Source organism: Myripristis murdjan, chromosome 15 (assembly GCF_902150065.1).
Source record: "Myripristis murdjan chromosome 15, fMyrMur1.1, whole genome shotgun sequence".
Taxonomy (NCBI): Eukaryota; Metazoa; Chordata; class Actinopteri; order Holocentriformes; family Holocentridae; genus Myripristis; species Myripristis murdjan.
In genome coordinates this window covers 33,122,603-33,145,102 of record NC_043994.1, presented here as the reverse complement: position 1 = coordinate 33,145,102, position 22,500 = coordinate 33,122,603, and the positions used below count along the sequence as shown (strand labels likewise).

The 22,500-nt window shown below is 44.6% G+C and overlaps 2 protein-coding genes across 2 annotated transcripts in view; both read right to left on the bottom strand.

The window, feature by feature from the left end:
- Positions 1–8,246: 8,246 nt before the first annotated feature.
- On the bottom strand, positions 8,247–11,981 carry LOC115372353 (uncharacterized). The gene is made up of 2 exons (XM_030070160.1): positions 9,872–11,981; positions 8,247–8,935 (listed from the first exon to the last, which is right to left on the bottom strand). Exons 1-2 carry the CDS (start codon positions 11,979–11,981, stop codon positions 8,247–8,249), a joined length of 2,799 nt encoding a protein of 932 aa, XP_029926020.1.
- A 7,216-nt stretch (positions 11,982–19,197) lies between these two features.
- The window catches only part of prkn (parkin RBR E3 ubiquitin protein ligase), a 13,193-nt gene continuing 9,890 nt past the window's right edge, over positions 19,198–22,500 (bottom strand). The window contains exons 11-12 of the mRNA XM_030070947.1: positions 21,059–21,176; positions 19,198–20,108 (exon numbers count right to left, since the gene is read on the bottom strand). Coding sequence (XP_029926807.1) covers positions 20,002–20,108; positions 21,059–21,176 — 225 coding nt within the window. The 3' untranslated portion in view covers positions 19,198–20,001. The remainder of the gene's footprint in view (positions 20,109–21,058; positions 21,177–22,500) is intronic.

Genomic DNA, 22,500 nt, shown 5'->3' with positions numbered 1-22,500 from the left:
AAACGTACCTTACAATATAACTGGAGGAACTGAAGCAACGTTTGCTACAATTATTCCTAGTGCGGATAATGAAGTAAAAAAATAATTGAATGATGTATTTAAATATTTTTGTGATTTTATTCAGTTTGACTATCCAAAGTTCTAAAAGTTATATATTTTGTATGCATATTATATTTGTGTGTAAATGTTATAAACAAACAAGTAATGATACAAAAATGAGAGATTGAGAAAATCACAATTCAAATTCTTCTAATTGTTGGAACATAATTTTGACACAGTTTGAAAGCCCAAAGCCTGACCTTTCTCATAATACCTTTTACTTTCTGCTTGGACTTACTGTCATTGAGATAAAAGCATTTGTTTGACTACTACTTTTAAGTGATTCTCTCCCAAGCACCACTGTCACTCATGCTGTGTGCTTTATAGAGCCTCATTTCTCTCTCAGTCCACACAAGCCCCAGTGGCTCCGCCCACACAAGCCCCAGTGGCTCCGCCCACACAAGCCCCAGTGGCTCCGCCCACACAAGCCCCAGTGGCACAGTGGATAGTGTTTCTGCCTGCCATGCAGGAGACCAGGGTTCAACTCCCCACCTGGGCAAGAGTGACAACACTACACAACCCACAAACAGCACAGGGCTGCTGATTTAGCACATGTCCAGGCGGTTACAAGGCAAGCACATCAAAACTTCTTCAGAAACTTTACAAAGTCTAGTTGTTATTGTTGTTGTATTTATACTGTAATAGTCCAAAATTATGTGAATATGCATAGTGCATTGTTTTAGTGAAATAATATAGTCTATGCCTCATTGCCTCTAGAAACATAGGAAAAACACTGCTTGAGAGTAAAATAATACATGACATCTCTCTAATGCACTTTGCCCATGATAAGAGAAACATACAGAAACAACAAGAAGCCTGACATACTTTATCCCCACAGCCCGCTCTGTGGTTAACTCACTCACTCACTCACTCACTCACTCACTCACTCACTCGTCTGACTCTGCACACAGACGACACAGATATTATTTTGGGCCACACAGACAGACTTTCACACACGCACTTACAAAAAAAAAAAAAATGACTTTGACTAAAGGGCACTTTGGTCATCAAGGGGCAAAGGGGCAAGTGCTCCAGCACCCTCGGCCCCCCCCCCCTGCACGTGCCAGCCCAAACTGCATGGGATTAGCAGAAGGTGGGCGTGTCTGCAAAGGGGAGAGAACCCATTTTCATTCACACAGCTGGAGGTCAGAGGTCAGAGGTGACTTTTAGCCACCTGGCTGACGACCCGTCACGGCCCGCTGACATCATCAGGGTGTCTGATTTCATCTTCACTCCAGCTCAAACACTGAGCTGCAGTTAGAGAAACCCTGAGACTCCACCCATCTGGTGTGAACAGCAGGTCAAATCAAACGCTCTGTTTCCAGTCTCACCTGGATGTTGCTGTCCGTCTCCTGCAGCTGCAGACCGAGGTTCTCCCAGCCCACTGGCCCGACCCCGCTCCTCCTCTTCATCCTCCTCATCCTCCTCACCCTGCCGAGCCCAGCAGCTCCGCCTCCTTCACACCGGCCCCGCCCACACACCGTCTCTAAAACAGGAAGTTCCCCTGAGGCTCCTCTGACTCTGAAACATGTAGAGTCTTCATGTAGAGTCTTCACAAGTCCTCATCCTGCGTGTCTCTCTCTCTGTCTGTCTCTCTCTCTCTCTCTCTGTGTCTCTCTTTGTCTGTCTGTCTGTCTCTCTGTCTGTCTGTCTCTCTCTGTCTGTCTCTCTCTCTGTCTGTCCGTCTGTCTCCCTCTCTCTCTGTCTGTCTGTCTCTCTCTCTGTCTCTCTCTGTCTCTGTGTGTCTCTCAGCTGAAACTTTGGCCTCGTGTCACAAAACAAGCTCATAAAGCAGTAAATTCAGTTTATCTGCTGCTGCTTGAGCTTATCTGAGAGTTCAGTCACAAACACAGATCTGCAGGGGTGTTCAAAGTGTGGCCCCGGGGCCTCTAGGGGCCCCTGAGGGTCCTCCAAGGGCTCCTCAGTTTAATTTAATTGACAAGAAACTGTGAGGTATCAGAAACTGTGTGAGGATCATGTGAGTTCAGACTGTTTAACCCTTTGACTGCCAGCACGCTGAGGCTGCTGCCTCCTGACTGAACCTTTGGTAAAGATTCTTCATCCTTAATGAAGAGGTTAGGGTTAGGGTTAGGGTTAGGGTTAGGGTTAGTGGAGAACGATAAGTTCAATCTGGTGGTTTGAGGGTGGAGCGTCATGGGAACATCATCCAGGAAACAGATTAAAACAGATCCAGTTAAGCACCGGCAGAGCAAGACCTGCTCTTATATAAAAATCCAAGTTTAACTTTTAGCTTTTTAAGATTGTTGCTGTGGACCCTGGAAGTGAACTTACCATCGGTCACATCACGACATGTAACTCACAGCAGAACCATTTGCAGAAAAATCTGTTCCTGTTCTCCACTGGTTTTATGCTGGAGAGCCTCCATGTGGCTCCATCAGTTTCAAACCAGCTTCAGCTCAAGAAGCTGCGTCTGTTACATGACAGCTGTAGATTTTCAGCAGCTGCCTCATCTGCATAATGATGTCATGCCATTAATAATGAGTTATGTCATTAATAATTAATGACGGCATTATTAATGTTGGTGAAAAGCAGTGGCCCCAGGACGGAGCCTTGGGGGACCTCACTTGTAAATTCCCCACTTGTAAATCGCCCGGGCGTTTAATACACAAAATCACCTTGGACCCCAGGCAGCTCTTTGCTGCAGGCCTTTATTTATTTTTGCACAGACCGGCACCAGGACATTACTGTGATGACAGCTACTGTCCAACAGATTTTTTATTACAAAAGTACTGTAAGGCATAGGGTAAACATACCTGTACATACAAACATACTGCAAACCATCAAGTTGTCGCACTGCGAGTCGTTCCCTCTGACACTTCTGTTTTCTGTCAAAATAAGAGTTAGTTGGTCGATTTAAGATTAGGGAACACCCTTTTTTCTAACGTTAGCTAGCGCTCTTATTTTGACAGAAAACGGAAGTGCAGCACAGTTATTGTGCGGCTAACTGTTTACTGCTGCAAAAATAAGGTGAATAGCCTTATTTTGGTTTACCTCAATATAATGCAAATAATCGCCCCGGCGGTTATTCGGGTGCAGACCCCAGGCGTTTAAAAGAACCAGGCGACTGTTTGCGGCCCGGTGATTAATTGTTGAAATACGGTAACTGATGTGGAAAACTTCCGTCCAAATCAGGCCAGATTGACTTCAAAAAACTTCTTAGACTTGGTACCAAAAACACTAATAAAATAAGTCTTGGAGGCTTCAAAATTAAGACTGAAACGAGGCAGAGTCTCAAGCAGGCAAGTTTATTTTCATTCGAGATCTCAGAATGGAAACAAACAGGGAGTCGATCACAAAAGATAGACGACTGACGTTCTTTGTTTGAGCACTTGATTTTATACCCTCCCAACCATTGTGTCATCGATTCTATAACAAAGAGATCATACATGATCACAAGTGTAGATGTGCCAGTGTAAGGCTTTCTGGTAAGACAACAATTTTTAATTAGGCCAGATGTACCTTAGGTTTGCAAAACTTGGACTCTGGCCGATGATTAGTGATCTTGTTTTTCTACACAAGGATGGCTGACTGGATACATTCTAATTAGGTAAGACCTTGATATGCCTTTAGGCATGGCCGTTGTGGTCAGTGCAGGTTTGTTCTCTTACAGAATGTTACTTGACCTGGGTGAGCCTTGACGTCATCATAGTGAGAAAGCATCACCTGAGTGCTTATGTTCTTGCTTCAAAGCAATGCTTACGCCTTGATGTTTCTAGACTAATGCTAACTCCTGTCCTTCATTATGAGCTCTCTCTCTCTTCTTTAATACCCTCTGCAGTGTTGATTTTTTAGGCTCAGAATTACCTCTACATGTCCCCCCTTTGTGACTAAAAGTCACATCATCACAAAAACCATTCCAGTCAACCATCACTTCCAGTGTATGCAAAAAGAATTCCAGTGACTATAGTAATGTTATACCAGAGGTTAATCAGAATCATTCGTGTATACTTCAGTACAGATCCCATCAAGAAAACACAGGGTATTTCAAGTGAGAATAACTTCTGTAGAACAAACAAGTATATAGTAAACATAAACTAAAACCGTAAAAAGGTAATACCAGATAGTAAGACAAGGCACTCAATAGTATATATAATGTCATCATAATAAAATCAATCGTCTACTTCAATATGCCATTATAATAAAAACATAGTGCAGGTTTTTTTTTTTTTTTTTTTTTTTTTTTTTTTTTTCAATAATAAAATGTAAATAGCCCTTAATGCATGTTTTGACATATAAATGAATATTACTTAATCAAGAGCACATCAGTGTAAATACGTTCATCAATCCTTATTGCTATATCATGTGATAAAACCAGTGTATATAATTATAGTAAGGTACCAATATAAAATAGTGCAGACACACAGGTATATTAAGTGCAGTATAAATGATGATACATAAACTTTTACGTAAGTATAAAGTGTAGGTGCAGTATTTAGCATAACCAAGTGGTACATCTACATTCTACGTGTTTCAGCAGTACAGTATCATTATTCAGGTTGAACATTCTTGTCCTCATCGACTGCATCAGGCAGGCTGGCTGCTGCTCCTCTCAGCCGTTGGTACATGCTCAGACGCTGGATGAGCTTTTTCTCTCGTTGGCTGAGCTCCTTGATTTGTTGGCTGAGCTCTGCATTTCGTGCCTTCAGGTAGGTAGCCTCCTCACGTAAATCCTGTTCAAGTTTACACCTGCGCTGGTTGTGACGTCGTGATGCCGCACGGTTCATGGCCATTCTCCTTTTTTGGCGTAATTCCCCTGCCTCATATTGGGACAATTTCCGTATCCAGTAGTTGAACTCACTGTATGGCATGGTGGCATAATTCTTGTTAACATTAGCTATACCCTCCTGGACGGAGGTTCGGCGTTTCTCCAATAGGTCAGGGGTTGTAGGGGAAAGGTGGGGAGAATCACTACTCTCTTCAACAGGACTAAGGGTATCTGGCGAAATATTTTGGTATGGGGATAAGTCAAATGAGATAGGAGAGATAAGACTTGCCGTGTCAGAGTTGTCTTCCACCTCCCGGCGATCTCCCATGTTAAGCCAGGAAGGTCCAGGCTGCTCATCTTTGACAACATGGGGAGGTGGAGCAACGGGGTTGGACCAATTCTGTTGCACGTATACCTTAGTAGATATGGAAGAGGGGATTGGCGGGGGTGCTGGAGCCTCCATCTTTGGAAATCCACTCGCCTGGCCCTGCCAGGTCGAGTGCCAGGTCGAAGACTGGTTGGGTGCGTAGCTCCTTGGCATAAATCCCCCCAGGTTCCACTGGTGGTTGGTTCCGCTGGTGGCAGGCACTGGTAATGGAGGGCGCTGGTCCAGTCTAGGTCCAGGATTGACTGGTGGATGAGGTTCCAATGAAACAGGGTGCAGGGTGTACAGATGACATGGCCGACCTGACTGCTGTGGATTTCCTGTAAGCAGATCCTGTGAAACTGGCACACATGGTGGTGCGGGGTCCACCCATGGCCCCCAAGAGTTCTGATGTCCATCAGCCATGTCTTCTGGCAAGACAAAGCACAGTCTTAGTTAAAACAGCTTACTGCTCCTCCGGACTGGAGGAGTCATCGTCATACTGCTCCTCATCTAGCTCTTCCCAAAACCTTGACACCTGTCCTGTCTTCCTAATCCACCTGAGCCAGTTGTCAAATGCTTCTGCCGTTCTAGGGAATCCCCCTACCCCCTCTGAGTCCCAGTACTTGTTATATTTACCATCTACCATAAACGGTTTTCCTTTTTCACCCCAGGACACGTAAGGATAAGGTGATTGAGGTTTAAATAGAATTGGTATTTCAGTACATGGGCATTTAGCTATAACATGCGTGCAGATAGATAGATTATCTACTAAAATTGTTAGCCAGGTCCCTACAGAAAATGAAGACGTAGGCCTATGTTTGCATCTTGTCCATGCTACTTTGATCAATGGGTACAACTGTAATGAGCATGTCTGTCTCCAACATTCATTACGCTTGGGCTGCATTTTCTTTGCAGGCCAGAAAATTGACCCCATTTTGTGATGCCAGTTAAATAGACTTGTGGACATTTTCCATGGTTCTAATTTTCCTGGCTCATAAGGTCTTTTGAGTTTCATGCACCTTTTAAAATAATGTCCTCTCCGACCGCATTCATAACAGTTTTTTAGTAATGCTGGACAAAATATGCAATTAGCATCATGGTCTAATGAACCGCACCGTAAACAATGCATGATAATTTTTATGTTAGCCGGGTCTTACACCCTGACACTAACTCACTTACGTCAGTATTAGTCTAGCATCTCAATTTTCATCTTTTTGGTGATTATAATTCATTATTGTATAGACTACCCCCTGCATGTCCTCATAAAGGTTTGTAGCTTTGACTACAGATAATGGCACATCATAAAGCCTCTGCTCAATACATTCATTTTCCATTAGCATTGTATCTGTTATCTGTTCATACACCTCCTCTTCAGCTTCCTCAACAGTGGAAGTTTCTTCGAGACATTCTTGACTACCGTGAAGGGGTAGGTATGGCAGTAGTTGAACTGGGAATTGCCCCGATATAGCTCCCACGGTTTTGGTTACCATTTTCTTAATTAAAGGCAGTATACAACACAGCAACAATAGTGCCAGTATTAAGACCAAACCAATGAAAGTTCCAATTGCTCGCAACACCCGTGCCCCGGACAGGGCGGTCAACCATTCCCAAAAATTATTCAGGCGAGTGTTCCAATTTGAATTAGCTACGTGTGTGTCTCTTAATCTTATTAATCCTTTCAGTGCTGCAGTAAGATTTCCTTCTTTACCTGTATGCATAGGAATGACCGTGCAACATTCATCACCAATAATATCACAGATTCCCTGATCTGGAGCCAACAGGGACTCTAAGACAAATCTATTTTGAAGGACCATGATGGATGTGGCATGCAATTGTTCATGTACTGCCTCTAATGCTTGGATTGTGAAGTTAATAAACCTTTGTTGGTTGTACCATAAGTAATTTATCCAGTTACTGTTGCGTCCAATAAATTGTGCATTAGGTATGTTACCTACCCAAGGAATTGATCCTGCAATACGTCCTGAAATTATCCAAGCACTACTTATAGCCGAATACTTTTCAGGCACCCCTACAGGTTCCTGAATCCCAGCAATGACATATACATTTTCATCTTCTTCCCACTCTAGTGCTCGTCGCTTTCTGGTTTCATTAGTAAATGGAGTTAGTATGGTTAACCGTCCTGTCAACATTACTGGTGCACAGATGCCTTCCCAATCCGCTTCCAAGTGAGGCCTAAGTTCTTCATCATCATCACAAACCCAAAAGATATCACCTAGAGGTGCGGTTCCGTGGTCATATTTAGGGATTTGGTATTGACTAATGCTGGTGCGAGTTTTCTCATAAATTACCTGCCCACCTTGGGGCACTACTTGCTGACACCTGATGTTAGCATATTGAGTAGTATTACACCATTTTAAAGACATCGGGGTTTCACCATCGCCAGATGGGGCATACCAAGTTTCCTTATAGCATCTTATTTTTCCCAGAGAATGACGTGTCCATGGTGTATAGCGATTGGTTACGTCTTCCAATTCACTGCCTCTTACTACACAAAAAGGAAATGTTAGTTCTTGCGGTTTTCTTATTACTGGGGGTAAGATGAAATTATCTGCCCACTGGTTATCATCTATCCGTCGGGGACATACTTCAGCATCCTCTGTCCAACCTTCCCAATGTCCAGCCATCTGCATAGTGCACTGAGCGAAACATTTTGTTATGTCTGAACAACTGCCTAATTGACTTCCTGGGATGGGCATGACTTGGGGAAGTTTTTTGGCATTATAACAGGCGATGCAGTCTTCCTGGATCACCTGTCTGGCTGAGAATTCTAGCCATTTATAGAATAGATTAGACTCCCAGTGGGAGCTTTTTAGCTGTTCAAGTTCATTATAGAATTCAATTGTTGTTGGGTCTGATTCTGTTTCGACTGGGGTTAAGAGGGTGCTGAAGAATGTTAGAATCAGTATTAGGGGAAATATTTTAACGTGATGACAAGCTCCTCCTTGTTTACTTTGTTTCTGAACTCTGCTCCCCTGTGTTGTGGCTGTCTTTCTCACTTGATGGCTCTCCCTGCCTTTTTGTGGACTTGTCTGACTACTCTTCTCCTTCCTGCCCTTCCTCTCTTCCTGCTGCTCTAACTGGGTGGTCTTCTTCTGTGGATATTTTGGCAACGCCATTACCAGGAGAATCCTCATGACTACCACTAATGGAGGCTCTGGGTGGGGTTGGGGTGTTACTGGCGGGACTGCTGCCTGCCGTCCCTTCACGACCCTGCAGTGCTGCCAACCGTGGTGACCTCCTAAGTCCCTGCGGGGAGGAGTCTCCGTCCCCTTCGGTGTCTTGTTCCATTTCCTGCGGGGCGACCTCGTCGTCCCCAGATTGAGTCTGTTCTGGTTCTGGTGGGGTGGCATCGTCATCCCCTTTCTGCTGGTTAGCTGGAGCTCGCCTATATGCTGCCAAGGTTTTTTCTGGATCTTCTGCTTTACAGCAATGATTAAGATGGTACCAAAAAGTTTTACCTTCAACTTTGAGCGCAGTGGGGGTAGCTAAGACAACCTTGTATGGTCCTTCCCGCCTGGGTTCTAGACTTTTTCTCTTGAAGACACGGATGTACACAAGGTCGCCTGGCTTGATTGTTTGCTTTTCCCCTGGGATTTCTGCGTCCCGTTCCTCTGTGGCTCCTTTCACCTGTGAAAATATTACTTTATGGATATGGGTCAGATGTTGGAGGTAGCTTTGCAGCTCGCCTTCCAGTTGCTCAAGCACTGGGCCCTCATAGGGACCTCTGAGATAAGGCACAGGCATAGGTCGACCCGTGAGCATTTCATGCGGTGTTAGATGCGTAAGCCTGTTAGTACTCATTCTCATAGACATCAGAGCCAATGGCAAAGCTTGCACCCAGTTCAACTTACTTCCATTCACTATATCTGCTATTATTTTGGCTAGCTTTTCTTTCAAGGTCTTGTTAGCTCTTTCAACCTGTCCCTGTGACTGTGGGTGATACACACAACCAAACTTCTGCTTGATTCCAAGCATTTTCAGCGTCGCTTGGAATGTTGCTGCAACGAAATGTGGTCCATTGTCAGAGCTGAGGGTGTCTGGGATGCCAAATCTTGGGAAAACTTCCCTGCACAGAAATTTAGCCACTGAACTAGCATCTGGGCTGCTTGTAGGGGATGCTTCTATCCACCTGCTGAACCGGCAAACAACCACCAAGACATACCTCAATTTTCCAATTCTTTGAGTCATGTCTATGTAGTCAATTATTAGATGTCTGAATGGTCCATCCGGCGGAGGAACGTGCGCAATGGGAGCTGAAAAGGCTTTCCTGGTGTTGAATTTAGCACACACATCACACTCATGCAACACTCTATCTACCGTGGCTGCCAAAAAAGGCGACCACCACACTGCTTGCAAACGCCTTATAACCTCCCCCCTTGCGCAATGGTCTCGACCATGCGCATTCTGAATGGCAAAGTGCAACAATGCAACAGGTAGAACAAAATGTCCTTGGCTACCCCGCCACAAACCCTGCTGTGGGCCATCTAGAGTGTTTTTGATTGCACCTCTTTTGAGCCAGACTGATTGTTCTTCTGGCGAGGCTCTGGCTTGGGCCTGAATCAATGATGTCATGGACATTAAGGGAGCCAAATCAGCTTCAACTAAGATAGGACACATGACGGACTGTTGCAGTGCTGTCGTTGTATCTGCCTCATTACCTTGATGGGGCTGTTGCATTGCCGCCTTTTTTGCTGCTTCATCTGCCAGATTGTTACCTTGTGTGACGAGAGAAGTGTCTTTTTGATGAGCACGACACCTCAGGACAGCCACTGCTGAGGGCAACTGAAGAGCTCTCAGCAGCTTAGATATAACTTCACCATGCTTGATTTGGGTACCATCTGACCTGCGGAACCCTCTCTGTTTCCATATGTTACCAAAGAAATGGCACACACCAAATGCATAGTCTGAGTCAGTGTAAACATTCAGTCTCTTACCTGCTGCCAACTGACATGCTGCTGTTAAAGCTTTCAACTCTGCTACTTGGGCTGAACAGGGCTGGGTCACATAGAATGTCTGAACAGTGGTGAATGAGCCATCAGGATTCAGCTGCACAATGCCATATCCTGCATGCATACCTGTGGCATCTCTGAAACAAGAACCATCTACAAACAAAGTCAAATCTGCAGTTATTGGTTCACTGTACAGGTCATCACGTGCTTTTAAGAATTCATCTGTAGCTCTCACACAATCATGAGGAGTGCCATCATCAGGTAACACCATCTTTGTGGCTGGATTGATGGAATTGCACCTGTTGATAGTCAATTCAGGTGCTGCTAGGATAACTTCATAGCCTGTGCGTCGTGCTTGGGTCAAAACAAAACGTGGACTTGTGAGCAATGCATGTAATTGGTGAGATGTGTAAAGAATCACTGAATGCCCCATGGTCAAAGATGAGGCTCGTTGAAAGGCAAATGCAGCTGCTGCCAATCCCTGATAGCAGGGTGGCAGCCCTGCCTCAATGTTATCCAATTTAGTGCTGTAGTAAGCCAAAGCTTGCTTACCTGTGGGCGTGTCTTGCATCAGGACTGCTGTAGCATATCCTGATTTCTCTGCCACATAAAGATGAAAAGGCTTACCATAATTTGGATTCCCCAACGCTGGGGCTGACTGCATGTCACTTTTGAGAGCTTCAAAGGCAGCTTCCGCATCTTCTGTCCAACTCAATTTGGCTGCTCCATTCATTTGTCCTGCAACTTTAATCAAAGCTCGCAAAGGAGCAGTTTTTAGTGCATAGTCACAAATCCATGGTCTGCTGTACCCTGCCATCCCCAAAAAGGTCAACATTTGACTAACAGTGTTAGGTTTTGGAGCTGTTGTTACTGCTTTAACCTGCGATGGTGCAATCAGTCTCTTGTTTCCATGCAACAATCTTCCTAGATATTCTACCTGTGGTTGACAAAATTGGAGTTTGTCTCTGCTGACTTTGTGACCCCCCTTTGCCAAGACTGTTAGTACTGCCACAGAATCTTTCTCACATTGGTCTTTAGTAGGACTACAAATCAACAGATCATCCATGTACTGGATGATCGTACTGGGCACATTCAGATGCTGCATGTCTTCAGCCAGCACTTTATTGAACATTGCTGGACTGTGGAGAAACCCTTGTGGAAGTCTGGTGTATGTGTATTGCTGCCCCTCGTATGTGAAAGCAAACAAGTACTGTGAGTCTGGATGGAGGGGTACACTAAAATATGCAGAGCATAAATCAATCACAGTGTACCACTTGGTGTCTGGTGGGATGTTAGACAACAGTGTGTGCGGGTCAGGAACAATTGGGGTCTCTTCCATAACAATTGCATTTATGGGTCTGAGATCATGCACCAAGCGATAGTCAGGTGAATGTGGTTTTGGAATTGGGCAAATTGGAGTATTACAGGGACTTCTGGTTTTGATCAAAACTCCGGCCTCCATTAGGCCTGTGATGATGGGTCGGATGCCCTCTATGGCCTGTTGTTTAAGTGGGTACTGTTTTTTGTATGGTAATTGTACTCTCGGTTTTAATTTTATGCGTATAGGCTGAGCTGATTTGATAAGCCCTACATCTGTCTTGTGTTTTGACCACACTTGTGAGGGAACCTGGTTTAAAAGGTCTACATGTGCTGCTGCCAATGTCATTTGAGTGGATGGTCTGGGTTCCAACAACACTTCCTCTGCCACTGTTTCATCATAATCTTTGATGGAAATCTTCAGATATTGTTTGTCAGCTGACACATGCACTTGAGGTGTCCCAGTTTCCGTCCAGTCCTGAACTGATTCGGCCGCCTTCATCATAGGGCCAAGTTCATGCGATTCATGCTGTGCTGTGATAAGCAATGTAACATGAGGAACAGAGTCTGATACTTGAAACCAATCTTGTAGTTGCGATGGGAGTTGCACTGCGGCAGCTGCTCCTTGAGGTCCCACGTAGATATTAGTGCTGATGATGAAATACTGCATTCTGTTTATCAGCCCTTCCCAGCAGGCTCTGTAGTCAACTTGGCTCTGATTTTCATCAAACATCAATGTACAATGCAATGGCAGGCGAGGTTCAGTGGCAGCACCAGTTTTGGATCTAATGAAGTTTTCCCATTGTTTCCATTGTTGATATAAAGCAGACATTGTGCCTTTCAAACGCAGCCAGTAGACAAGTGGTTGTTTCATCTTCTTTTCCTTATGTTGTACCATCATTGATGTTGTTTCCAGGCACTGGTCATCAGGAAGCTGAAGGTACAGACCATGAGGGTTACAAATGATGGTTGCTCTTAGGCGACATAGCAAGTCCCTTCCTACCAGGTTGACAGGGGTGTCGATGGAGTAGAGGATGGATGCAACGATGGTTTTGTTGTCAATGCGTATGGGGAGTGGCTCTGTGAATGGAATTATTTGCACTTTCCCAGAGAAGCCTACAGTTTTCACTGACATACTGGAGAGGGGGAGATGAGAGCCACTCTTCCCAATACAAGTGTATGTTGCCCCTGAGTCCACCATAAAGGAATGTAACTGGCCCTGTATTTCTACAGGAATGGTGGGTTCTTCATGTGGTTGTAACGACAGCACAGGCAACATTGTCTCCCCCTCAGGCTTCTCTGGGCACCCCTAGTCCCAACTAGGGATGTCTCCTTGGTGTGGATAACGCATGGGCTGCTGCTGGTATTGTGCAGGCACTGGCTGTTGCTGATATTGTGGTTGCTGATGTGGTTGAGATTGCTGTTGGTGGGGGCAGTTTCGCTGAAAATGGCCAGACTGTCCGCATCCCCAACACTCTTTCCCAGAGGATGCAGTATTCAGCATTGGTTGGAATTGGGTTCTCTGAAACCCTGATCGGTGTTGGCCTCTGCCTCCTCCTCTGGCTCCCCGGAATCTAACTCCTCCTCTTCCTGGTGGCATTCCTCCTGAAGAGTGTACATGTACATGCACAGGGGCCGTAGGGGCTGTTGCTGCTGCTGGATGCTGCGGTGGTGGGGTTTGAAGGTGCGCCTGGGGAATAACCGGAGCTTGGGGTGCTGGATGTTCAGGCTGCGAGATGGGAGCTTGAGTCACTGTTATCACAGGGGCTTGGACTTTGGCTTTGTCTTTGTCTTTGTCTTTGTCTTTGTCTTTTCTCTGCTTGGTTAACTCACTTAGCTGGAGCTGGGTTAGCTTGTTAACCAGCAGCTTGCTTTGCTCATCTGCTTCCCTTTTTTCCTTTCTGCAATTTTCCACGTGATGAACTATGTGCTCCATGTACATTGGCCAGTCCATTTTCATTAACCCCACTACATTATCCAGGCGCTTTTGTACTTCTGGTGGCATGGCTTTCTTTGCCATCATCTTGAACAGACTCTCAGTGGTGTTGTTTGCATTCCAGGAACTTCCTGTCTCACTCTTCCATTTTCGTTGAAACTCATGCAGGAACTTGGAGGGACACTCATCTTGTTTTAGCATTTCTCCTTCCAATCTGGAGGGATCCATTCTCTCTGGATATTGTTTCCTTAATTCTGCCCATATCACACCTCGATGTCCTCCAAATCCCACGTGGTCCACGGCGTTGCCTGTGACAACCATAGATAGTCCTGCTGCTTTAAAGATGTCTTCCGTTACTGCAGTGCCTGCCACACGCATGAGCAAAGCTTTCACATCTCCTAATGCAAGTCTCACTCCTGCTGTACTTTCTTCCAATGCAGTGATCCACTTACTGGCTCCATCGGTCAGGGCTGGCAGTCTGTCAGCCAAGCCCACCATGTCAGTGAATGACCAGGCCACATAGCTTCGTGCCCCCCCTTTGACTACCAATGGGCACATGGGTTTGATATTTTCTTGACAGAGATCAATCATTGACTGAGATCTTCTCTCATCATCCAGGTTATACATTTCGTTTCTTAGTGGCTCATTTCCCTGCCTGGGGAATGTTCTCAATTCTGTTCCGCTTCTTAAAGTTATGCCTCGGCCATCAGCTCCATCTCTCCAGTGCCTCTCCATCCCAGCTTCTGACCTGGACGCTTCAGTGGATCCTTGGGGCATTTCTGCATCATTTCCTGGGGTAATGGTACCACTTAAGTGAACTTGCACACGTCCAGGTGAGGTCCAGCTCTGTGGTATGGATCTGGTGTTCTGTACTTCTTCTCCTTGCCGCTGTTCATACCTTTTCCGTTCCCCTTCCTTGTTGGTAGATGATTCAGCTGGCAGTATGCATTCTCTCTCATACTGTGGGCTGTTTTCGTTTCTTAGTTCATCTTCTAGCTCTTGCATTCTGCTCTCCATTCTTTGTAGTCTCTCCCAATGTGCGTCTTCTAGTTGAGATATGCGTTTGAGTTCTTCCATTCTTTCCTCTTTCTGCTTTAGGAGGCTTGATGACAATGTAGTTCTTTTGTCAAAGGTCTGAGAGAGATGGCTGCATGCTTCTCTTTCTTTTTCACTGAGACGGGTGTTGTTGCTTTCAGTTCTTCGTCTTTTTCTCTCCAGGGTCTGTTGGGGGTGTTCCTTCCCCCGTCCTTTTGCAATTTTGTTGTAATCTTGTCTATCATCTTCTGTGGAAGCATGACTTTGTTCTTCATGCATGTCATAATCCGCTTTGTCATCTTGGCATGAGGATGACTTCTCAGAGTCACTGAAGTCACTAGAATCCGGGCTAGCAGTTCTAAGTCTATGTCTGGTGCTGAGTGAGCCCGTTTTCATTTTGGGCCTGGGTCTGAGGGTCTCCATCTCTCCTGTGCTCTGGCTGTGGTGTCCTCTCCTTTGCTGCTGTTCATTTGTCATGGTCAGAGTAAAATTCCCTTGTAGCTCACCGGTCACTTGTTGCTCACTGCTGGCTGCCTTGGCTCCTGTCACCACAAACTGTCCAGCGCTGAACGGGTTTTTGTCATCAGGGTAAGGTGGAGGAGCTGGATTCAGCCAATTGGAAGGAATGGCAGGCCATGGATGCTGTGCTGCTTCGGGTGCGGGCAGAGGGGGAGCAGTGGGGGCCCTTGCTTTGGGTTTCTTCAAGGTTGCAGATTCTCTCTGTTCCAAGTCTTTTTCCTCCTTCAGTTTTTCTTCTTTCTCTGCTTTTTTCACTGTCTGGGCTTCAGCCTCCACTGCTCTAGCCACTTGCTGTCTCCTAACTCCCTCCTGTCTGAACCATTGCAAAACTTCCCTCTCTTTGGCTCGCTTTCCCTCTCTTTTATCACTTGTGTCTTTAGCTTTGTAGTGTTTAATGTTATCACTTACTTCATCACAAAGGATCATATTAAAAGAGCCCTCTTTGGGCCATTGTTTGTTTCCTGAAGTTCTTTCATGCCATTTTTTCATGCATAATACAATTTGGCGCTGTTGCTGAGGGTGATTATTAATAATAACTTGCATGGGGGTTCCCCTTTTGCCCCCAACAGACCCCACTTTTTCTTTTCCATGACTAGTCCCCATAATCCCTTGTAATGCACAATTGGAGTGTTATCTTACAGCTTTTGGCTCTGCGTCAGTTTTTTTTTTTTTTTTTTTTTTTTAATCAATTAACTAATCAATCAATCAATCAATCAATCCAATCAACTACCTCAATCAATTCAATCAATCAATCAATGAATGAATCTAATCAATCAATCAATCAGCCAATCAATCAATCAACCAATCAATCAATCAATCAATCAAATCAACTAAATCAATCAATTCAATCAATCAATCAATCAATGAATCCAATCAATCAATCAATTCAACCAACCAACCAATCAATCAATCAATTAATCAAATCAACTAAATCAATCAATTAATGTGGGGTGTATTGGTTCTAATATTGTCTTAGTAATTCCTGATGTTTATATTTATTACCTTAATTAAGGTTAAACTACCTTTTTTTTTTTTTTTTTTTTTTTTTTGCCTGTAATTTTTGTCAACCACCAATCTCTCACTTTAACTTTCTGGGGATAGCAATAGTGCACAACCGTGGATTACGTAAAAAGTTATTTATGCCATGATTTGGTAGCCTTCAGAGATACTTCAGGAGAATATTTAATGAAAGTATAGCAGTCTTTTGTGAAATATGCCCACAAACGTTCTAAAATACCGGTTTGCACTGTCCACAACCCACGTATGATTTTTTCGGCACCAAGGGAAAATGAACTTCTATTTGGGTGAGATTAAAAGTTAGTTACTTGCCACAGTTTGAAATTAATTAACTGAGAATTCCACCACTGTTCAGCCTCTATGACGTCTCGATAAATCCTTACCAGCCAGAAATGAGTTCTTACACTCTGTGTCTATTTATTTTATTTATTTATTTTTATTTTTTTATTATCGCTAATATGCTTCAAGCAAATTCCTCCTTGGCACTGATCTCGCCTCCCCCAGCCACTCACTCCCCACACCAGATGAGCCAGTCAGACACCCTGCTGCATTTACTATAAAATGTTTAGACAAACAAATATATAAATCTCTATTTCTACTGTATTTAAACTAACTTTTTATTTTTGCACAATAAATGCTCAAACAAACAAATACATGAACAGTCTATTATATTTACATTTACTTTCCTAATTTTACTTCTTATTACACTTTACCAAAAAATTATTTATGCTACTTTTAAGTATTTTCAAAGCTTTATTTTACAAGCACTGTACAAAATTATACAAAGTTTATGACCAGCTGATTATTACGTATGTATATATTGTGGTTATCTTTTTAGCGCTTATCTTTCTTTTATCAATATACTTGTTTTTCTCTTCGTCCATACAGAATTACACTGAGGCCTTAATTTGTTTTCTCTTCGTCCCGACGGAATCTCACTGAGGCTTACTGTCCTCCTTATTTTATTTTCTCTTCGTTCTCTTCGTTCGGACGGAATCTTCGTTCTCTTCGTTCGGACGGAATCTCACTGAGGCTTACTGTCCTCCTTATTTTATTTTCTCTCACTGAGGCTTACTGTCCCCCTTAATTTGTTTTCTCTTCGTCCAGACGGAATATACCTTGCTTTACACTATCCTACAAATTTTCACACACACACACAAAAACTCTGTTTTTTAATTTCTCTGGCCTTCTCCAGGCCGCACACTCACACACACTATCTGTCTCCCTCAAGGTCGGAATATTCCTCCCTTTGCCTCCAAGCAGAATCTCTCAGGCCTGTCCTGATACACACACAGCTAATCTCTCTCACAGCTACTCACGTTCATACATTCATACACACACATTCATACAAGAAAAAAATCTACCAGCCCTACTGCTGCTTGGCAGAGCAATTATTTACTCTTATTTATGTATAGTCTTTTACCGCTAATCCGAGTCAACACCACCACAATTCTAAAAAATCTCACTGTAGCCGTACATGCTACATAAATCAGCTGTCTATGTATCACTTGTGTCCCTTCATAAACAATTAATTCACATGCAACTTTCATATCTCATTTCAAGGTTTAACTTAATTCTCTTAATTCTTTCTCAACGCTGTCTTAACCCTTTTCTTTCCCACACTCCTTCTATGCTGTCATTTACACACCAGAACCCTCTTTATAATTTCTACTCTCTCTCTCCTACGGTTATCTCTTCTACGCTGTTATTTTTACTTATCAGAAGCCCTCTCTCTTGTCTGCTCGCTTCTATGGTCAACCACAACAATCCACCTCCAAACGTCAAGCAAACAAACAACCACCATACAATCAACAACTGCAACACAATAACTTTCATTCTTGCCGCACCATGGTTAAGCAATAGATTCATGCAACATGCAACACAACAAATTTATGCAACAAACATACGTGCTCTTAACTCTGCTCTCTTTTTTGTTACTTTTTGACACATTTAAGTTAGCACTAGGTTCTTTAGGAAGAGGGAGAAATACCTTTAACCTGGGCGGGCTTCCTGCACTCAGACACACTCAGAATTAAGCAGAAAAAGGTCTGCCTTACCTTGATTTCGGTGGCCACCTGGTGCCTCTGAGATGCAGGTCGCCCTCCAAGGTCACAGGTCCCGTCTCCTCCTGGCTGGCTACGCCAAATGATGTGGAAAACTTCCGTCCAAATCAGGCCAGATTGACTTCAAAAAACTTCTTAGACTTGGTACCAAAAACACTAATAAAATAAGTCTTGGAGGCTTCAAAATTAAGACTGAAACGAGGCAGAGTCTCAAGCAGGCAAGTTTATTTTCATTCGAGATCTCAGAATGGAAACAAACAGGGAGTCGATCACAAAAGATAGACGACTGACGTTCTTTGTTTGAGCACTTGATTTTATACCCTCCCAACCATTGTGTCATCGATTCTATAACAAAGAGATCATACATGATCACAAGTGTAGATGTGCCAGTGTAAGGCTTTCTGGTAAGACAACAATTTTTAATTAGGCCAGATGTACCTTAGGTTTGCAAAACTTGGACTCTGGCCGATGATTAGTGATCTTGTTTTTCTACACAAGGATGGCTGACTGGATACATTCTAATTAGGTAAGACCTTGATATGCCTTTAGGCATGGCCGTTGTGGTCAGTGCAGGTTTGTTCTCTTACAGAATGTTACTTGACCTGGGTGAGCCTTGACGTCATCATAGTGAGAAAGCATCACCTGAGTGCTTATGTTCTTGCTTCAAAGCAATGCTTACGCCTTGATGTTTCTAGACTAATGCTAACTCCTGTCCTTCATTATGAGCTCTCTCTCTCTTCTTTAATACCCTCTGCAGTGTTGATTTTTTAGGCTCAGAATTACCTCTACATAACCCCTAATACTCCACAAAATACTAAAAACAGTGCAACGACAAAATATTTCTACTTTGTTACTTTACAGAGAACTGCAGGGTTTTATGTGTGTGTGTGTGTGTGTGAATGATGTCAGGTAGGGTTGCCACGGCGATGTGACTGACAGGTTTGTGTTGTGGGTGGAGACTGAGGGCTAAAGGTTGATAAGTTAACCTTTGACCTCCTGATGACTTCCTGTGTGATATACTGAAGATCAGAGATCACAGTGCAACGATCTGATTGGTCGGTTTTATTGACACACACACACACACACACACACACACACACACACACACACACACACACACACACACTGATTTAAATGACTGTATGAGCTGAGGTGAAGTGAAAACTTTATTGTCATCTTGTCACAGCCAACTGGACTTTTATTGTGTAAATATTTAAATGTAATAACTTCCTGTTGGAGCTCCGAACACTTCTCTAATTCAAAATAAAAGTCCCCTGTGGTGGCGATGGATAAAACCTCTCATCTGCCAACCAAACCTACAGCAGATCACCTGCGGACACACATGTTGTTGTTGTTGTTGTTGTTGTTTTATCTTTGTTTGTTTGCTGTTTTTCACATTAAAGTGAGAAGGTCACATGACACGGTTGTTGTTGTTTCTGTCAGACTGACAGAACAGTTACCATGGAGACAGACATACAGCTCAAATTAACAAAAAAAAAGTATCTCAGCTGATATTTCAGAATGTTTTGGTTGCTTCCTGAGCAGCTCCTCCCCCTCCACTGCGCACTGCATTGTGGGAAAACGGCGTCCTGAGCCAGGTGAGTCTTTACGGTGACATTCCTCAGCAGCTGTTCAAAGTGAGGTGCGGGGCCCCTGGAGGGCTCCTCAGCAGGACCAGGAGCAGGTCTCTGAGGCTCTAACCTGGCCTGCACAAACTACGGCTGCCCTGCAGGGACAAATCTCCTCAACATCAACATCACCAAGGAGTTTCTTTAAATTACAAAAACCTACATTTATAATTATTATAACGCTATATTCAAACACCAGATCAGTGATGCTGGAGCAGCGCCCCCTACAGGACACCAAGGCTTACTGAAGGTGGGGTGTGTGGTCGGGACACAGGACAGTGTGTGTGTGTGTGTGTGTGTGTGTGTGTGTGTGTGCTCTGGGCCTCAGGGGCCAAACCAGTGGCTGCCCATACACTCTCTGTTCCAGGGGACGCCGCAGAGCCAGCACCAGTCCGTCCTGCAGAGCGGGCAGGACATGTGCATGCAGCCTCCTGCAACACACAACGCAGGTTTTCAACGAATTATTCAAAAAACAAAACAAAACAAAAAATCCAGTTCAATAAAGTGTTTCTCATTCATATGTTTGTCATTTCCCTCGCGCCCACAGGCACGGACAGCAAAACCCCAAAGAGCAAAATGCATCACAGAAAAACTGCCAGGAAACCTGAGGGCAGCTACAGGGTGGGGGGGGGAGACAGGTGAGACAGGTGAGTCAGATGAGACAGGTGAGACAGGTGAGACAGGTGAGTCAGGTGAGTCAGGTGAGACAGGTGAGTCAGATGAGACAGGTGAGACAGGTGAGACAGGTGAGTCAGGTGAGACAGGTGAGACAGGTGAGTCAGATGAGTCAGGTGAGACAGGTGAGTCAGGTGAGACAGGTGAGTCAGGTGAGTCAGGTGAGTCAGGTGAGACAGGTGAGACAGGTGAGACAGGTGAGTCAGATGAGACAGGTGAGACAGGTGAGTCAGGTGAGACAGGTGAGACAGGTGAGTCAGGTGAGACAGGTGGGTCAGGTGGGTCAAGTGAGACAGGTGGGTCAGGTGAGACAGGTGAGTCAGGTGAGACAGGTGAGTGGGGCGGGGTGTGGTATGAATAAAACCTTAAAGGGACGATGTGTCCTGAGTGTGTGTGTTGTCTCTGGGAGCAGAAACCACCTGAGGGTCTGAGCAGCTGTTTACCTGCAGGCTCAGGTTACTGTCAGCAGTCAGAGTGGAGCGAGCCAATCAGAACGCAGCTCAGGTGTCACATGATCACACTTTACAAACCTGAGGGTTAGCAAGGAACACATGAGCTAACATGGTAGCATGTCAGGTGTTTCCTCTGCGTCTCTCAGGTGCTGCTCACAGATCATGTGGTTTCTGGTCTCCACGGAAACTGAGTGATTGTCAAGGGTGTTGATGTGTGTGTGTGTGTGTGTGTGTGTGTGTGTGTGTGTGTGTACCGTTCCTCTCCACTGCCACTCCACACGTGGGGCAGCGTTTGGTCGACTCCTGGATCGTGAGCAGAGACGCTCGGTCCCACCGCCCTCGGTCCGACGCCGCCGCCTCCACCACGAAGCCCTGAGGACGCAGGAGACAAGGAGAGGAGGACGTGAGGAGACAAGGGGACAAGGAGAGGAGCAGAGGAGAGGAGACAGGTTTCTGCTCCCAGGAGAGGACAGACAGTATCCCATCAGCCCCCTGCGCTGACCCTGGACCAGCAGGAGGACCCGCTCACTCAGTCTGAACAGAACACACAGGTACAGGTATGCCAGGTGGGCATACCTGGAGGAACATTCACACTGACGGAGAAGGGCTTTTGTTTTGAAAAGTACCCAATATGCATTGTGCCTGATTGATTTCAGTCTGTTTATTTAGAATGTGACAACACCAGGGGGCTGTTCCATGAAAGCAGCTAAAGAAAGCTGCGCTTACGTGATGCAGCCTGGCTTGAATTAGCGTCAACTTTCACTAAAGCCTCAACCCGTTCCACTAACGCGATTCAGCCGCGTCAGGTCAGCGCTAATTCTAGCCACGTCTGAACAAGCCTCAAGTGTGCACGTTCACGGGGCACATAAGCAGCCCAGAACAGTCGATTGTCGAAACAAAGATACAACTGCCTCAAAAGGAGGGGAAAAGGAGAGCCTCGACATTTTCAGCGGCGGAGCAGACACTGCTGATGGAACTATATGAAGAATATAGAGAAATCATCACATACAGGGCCGGCTTTTGGCATAGGCGGTATAGGCAACTGCCTAGGGCGCCATCTGCTGGAGGGGCGCCGCTAGTGGCCAGAGGGGCGCCGGAAGCAGAATTGTTGACCGGGGCGACACCGTTGGGATATGGAAATCAAAAAACTGGAGAAGGAAGTAAATATAAATTTAAACACAACAGAAAGCCATGGTTTGGACTGTATTTAATGCTTTCATTCTTTGTCTTCACAGCTTGAACAAAACTATGATGATTATTTAGTTGTTTTTTTTTTAATGGTTAATAAATGATTTCAAAACTTAGGCACAGTCTTTCTGAAATTATACATGCAACAATCCAAATATAAAGGGATCATTCCAAAAGTGGGATGACCATGAATCCAGTTGGGATTAACTGAAATATGTGTTCTTGTAAACGTCCCTCACCTGTGTCAGCTGACCTGTTGGCTTCGGGCAGAATAGAGGAGGATCATCGCAAATTGCGGGTGGGAAATAAAATAAGACGTCTTTTTTTATTTAACCTCATGTTCTTTTCAACCCTTTTATGTTCAACGCTTGTTGTTGCATTTGATGTATGACTTGTGCTATATGAATAAAATTTGATTGAGTAATTGATTGTTTATTCGGTTGATTTCGGAGACTGACAGTGATAACACATGATTTTCATTACGTTTATTTTTATTAGGCTAAGTAAA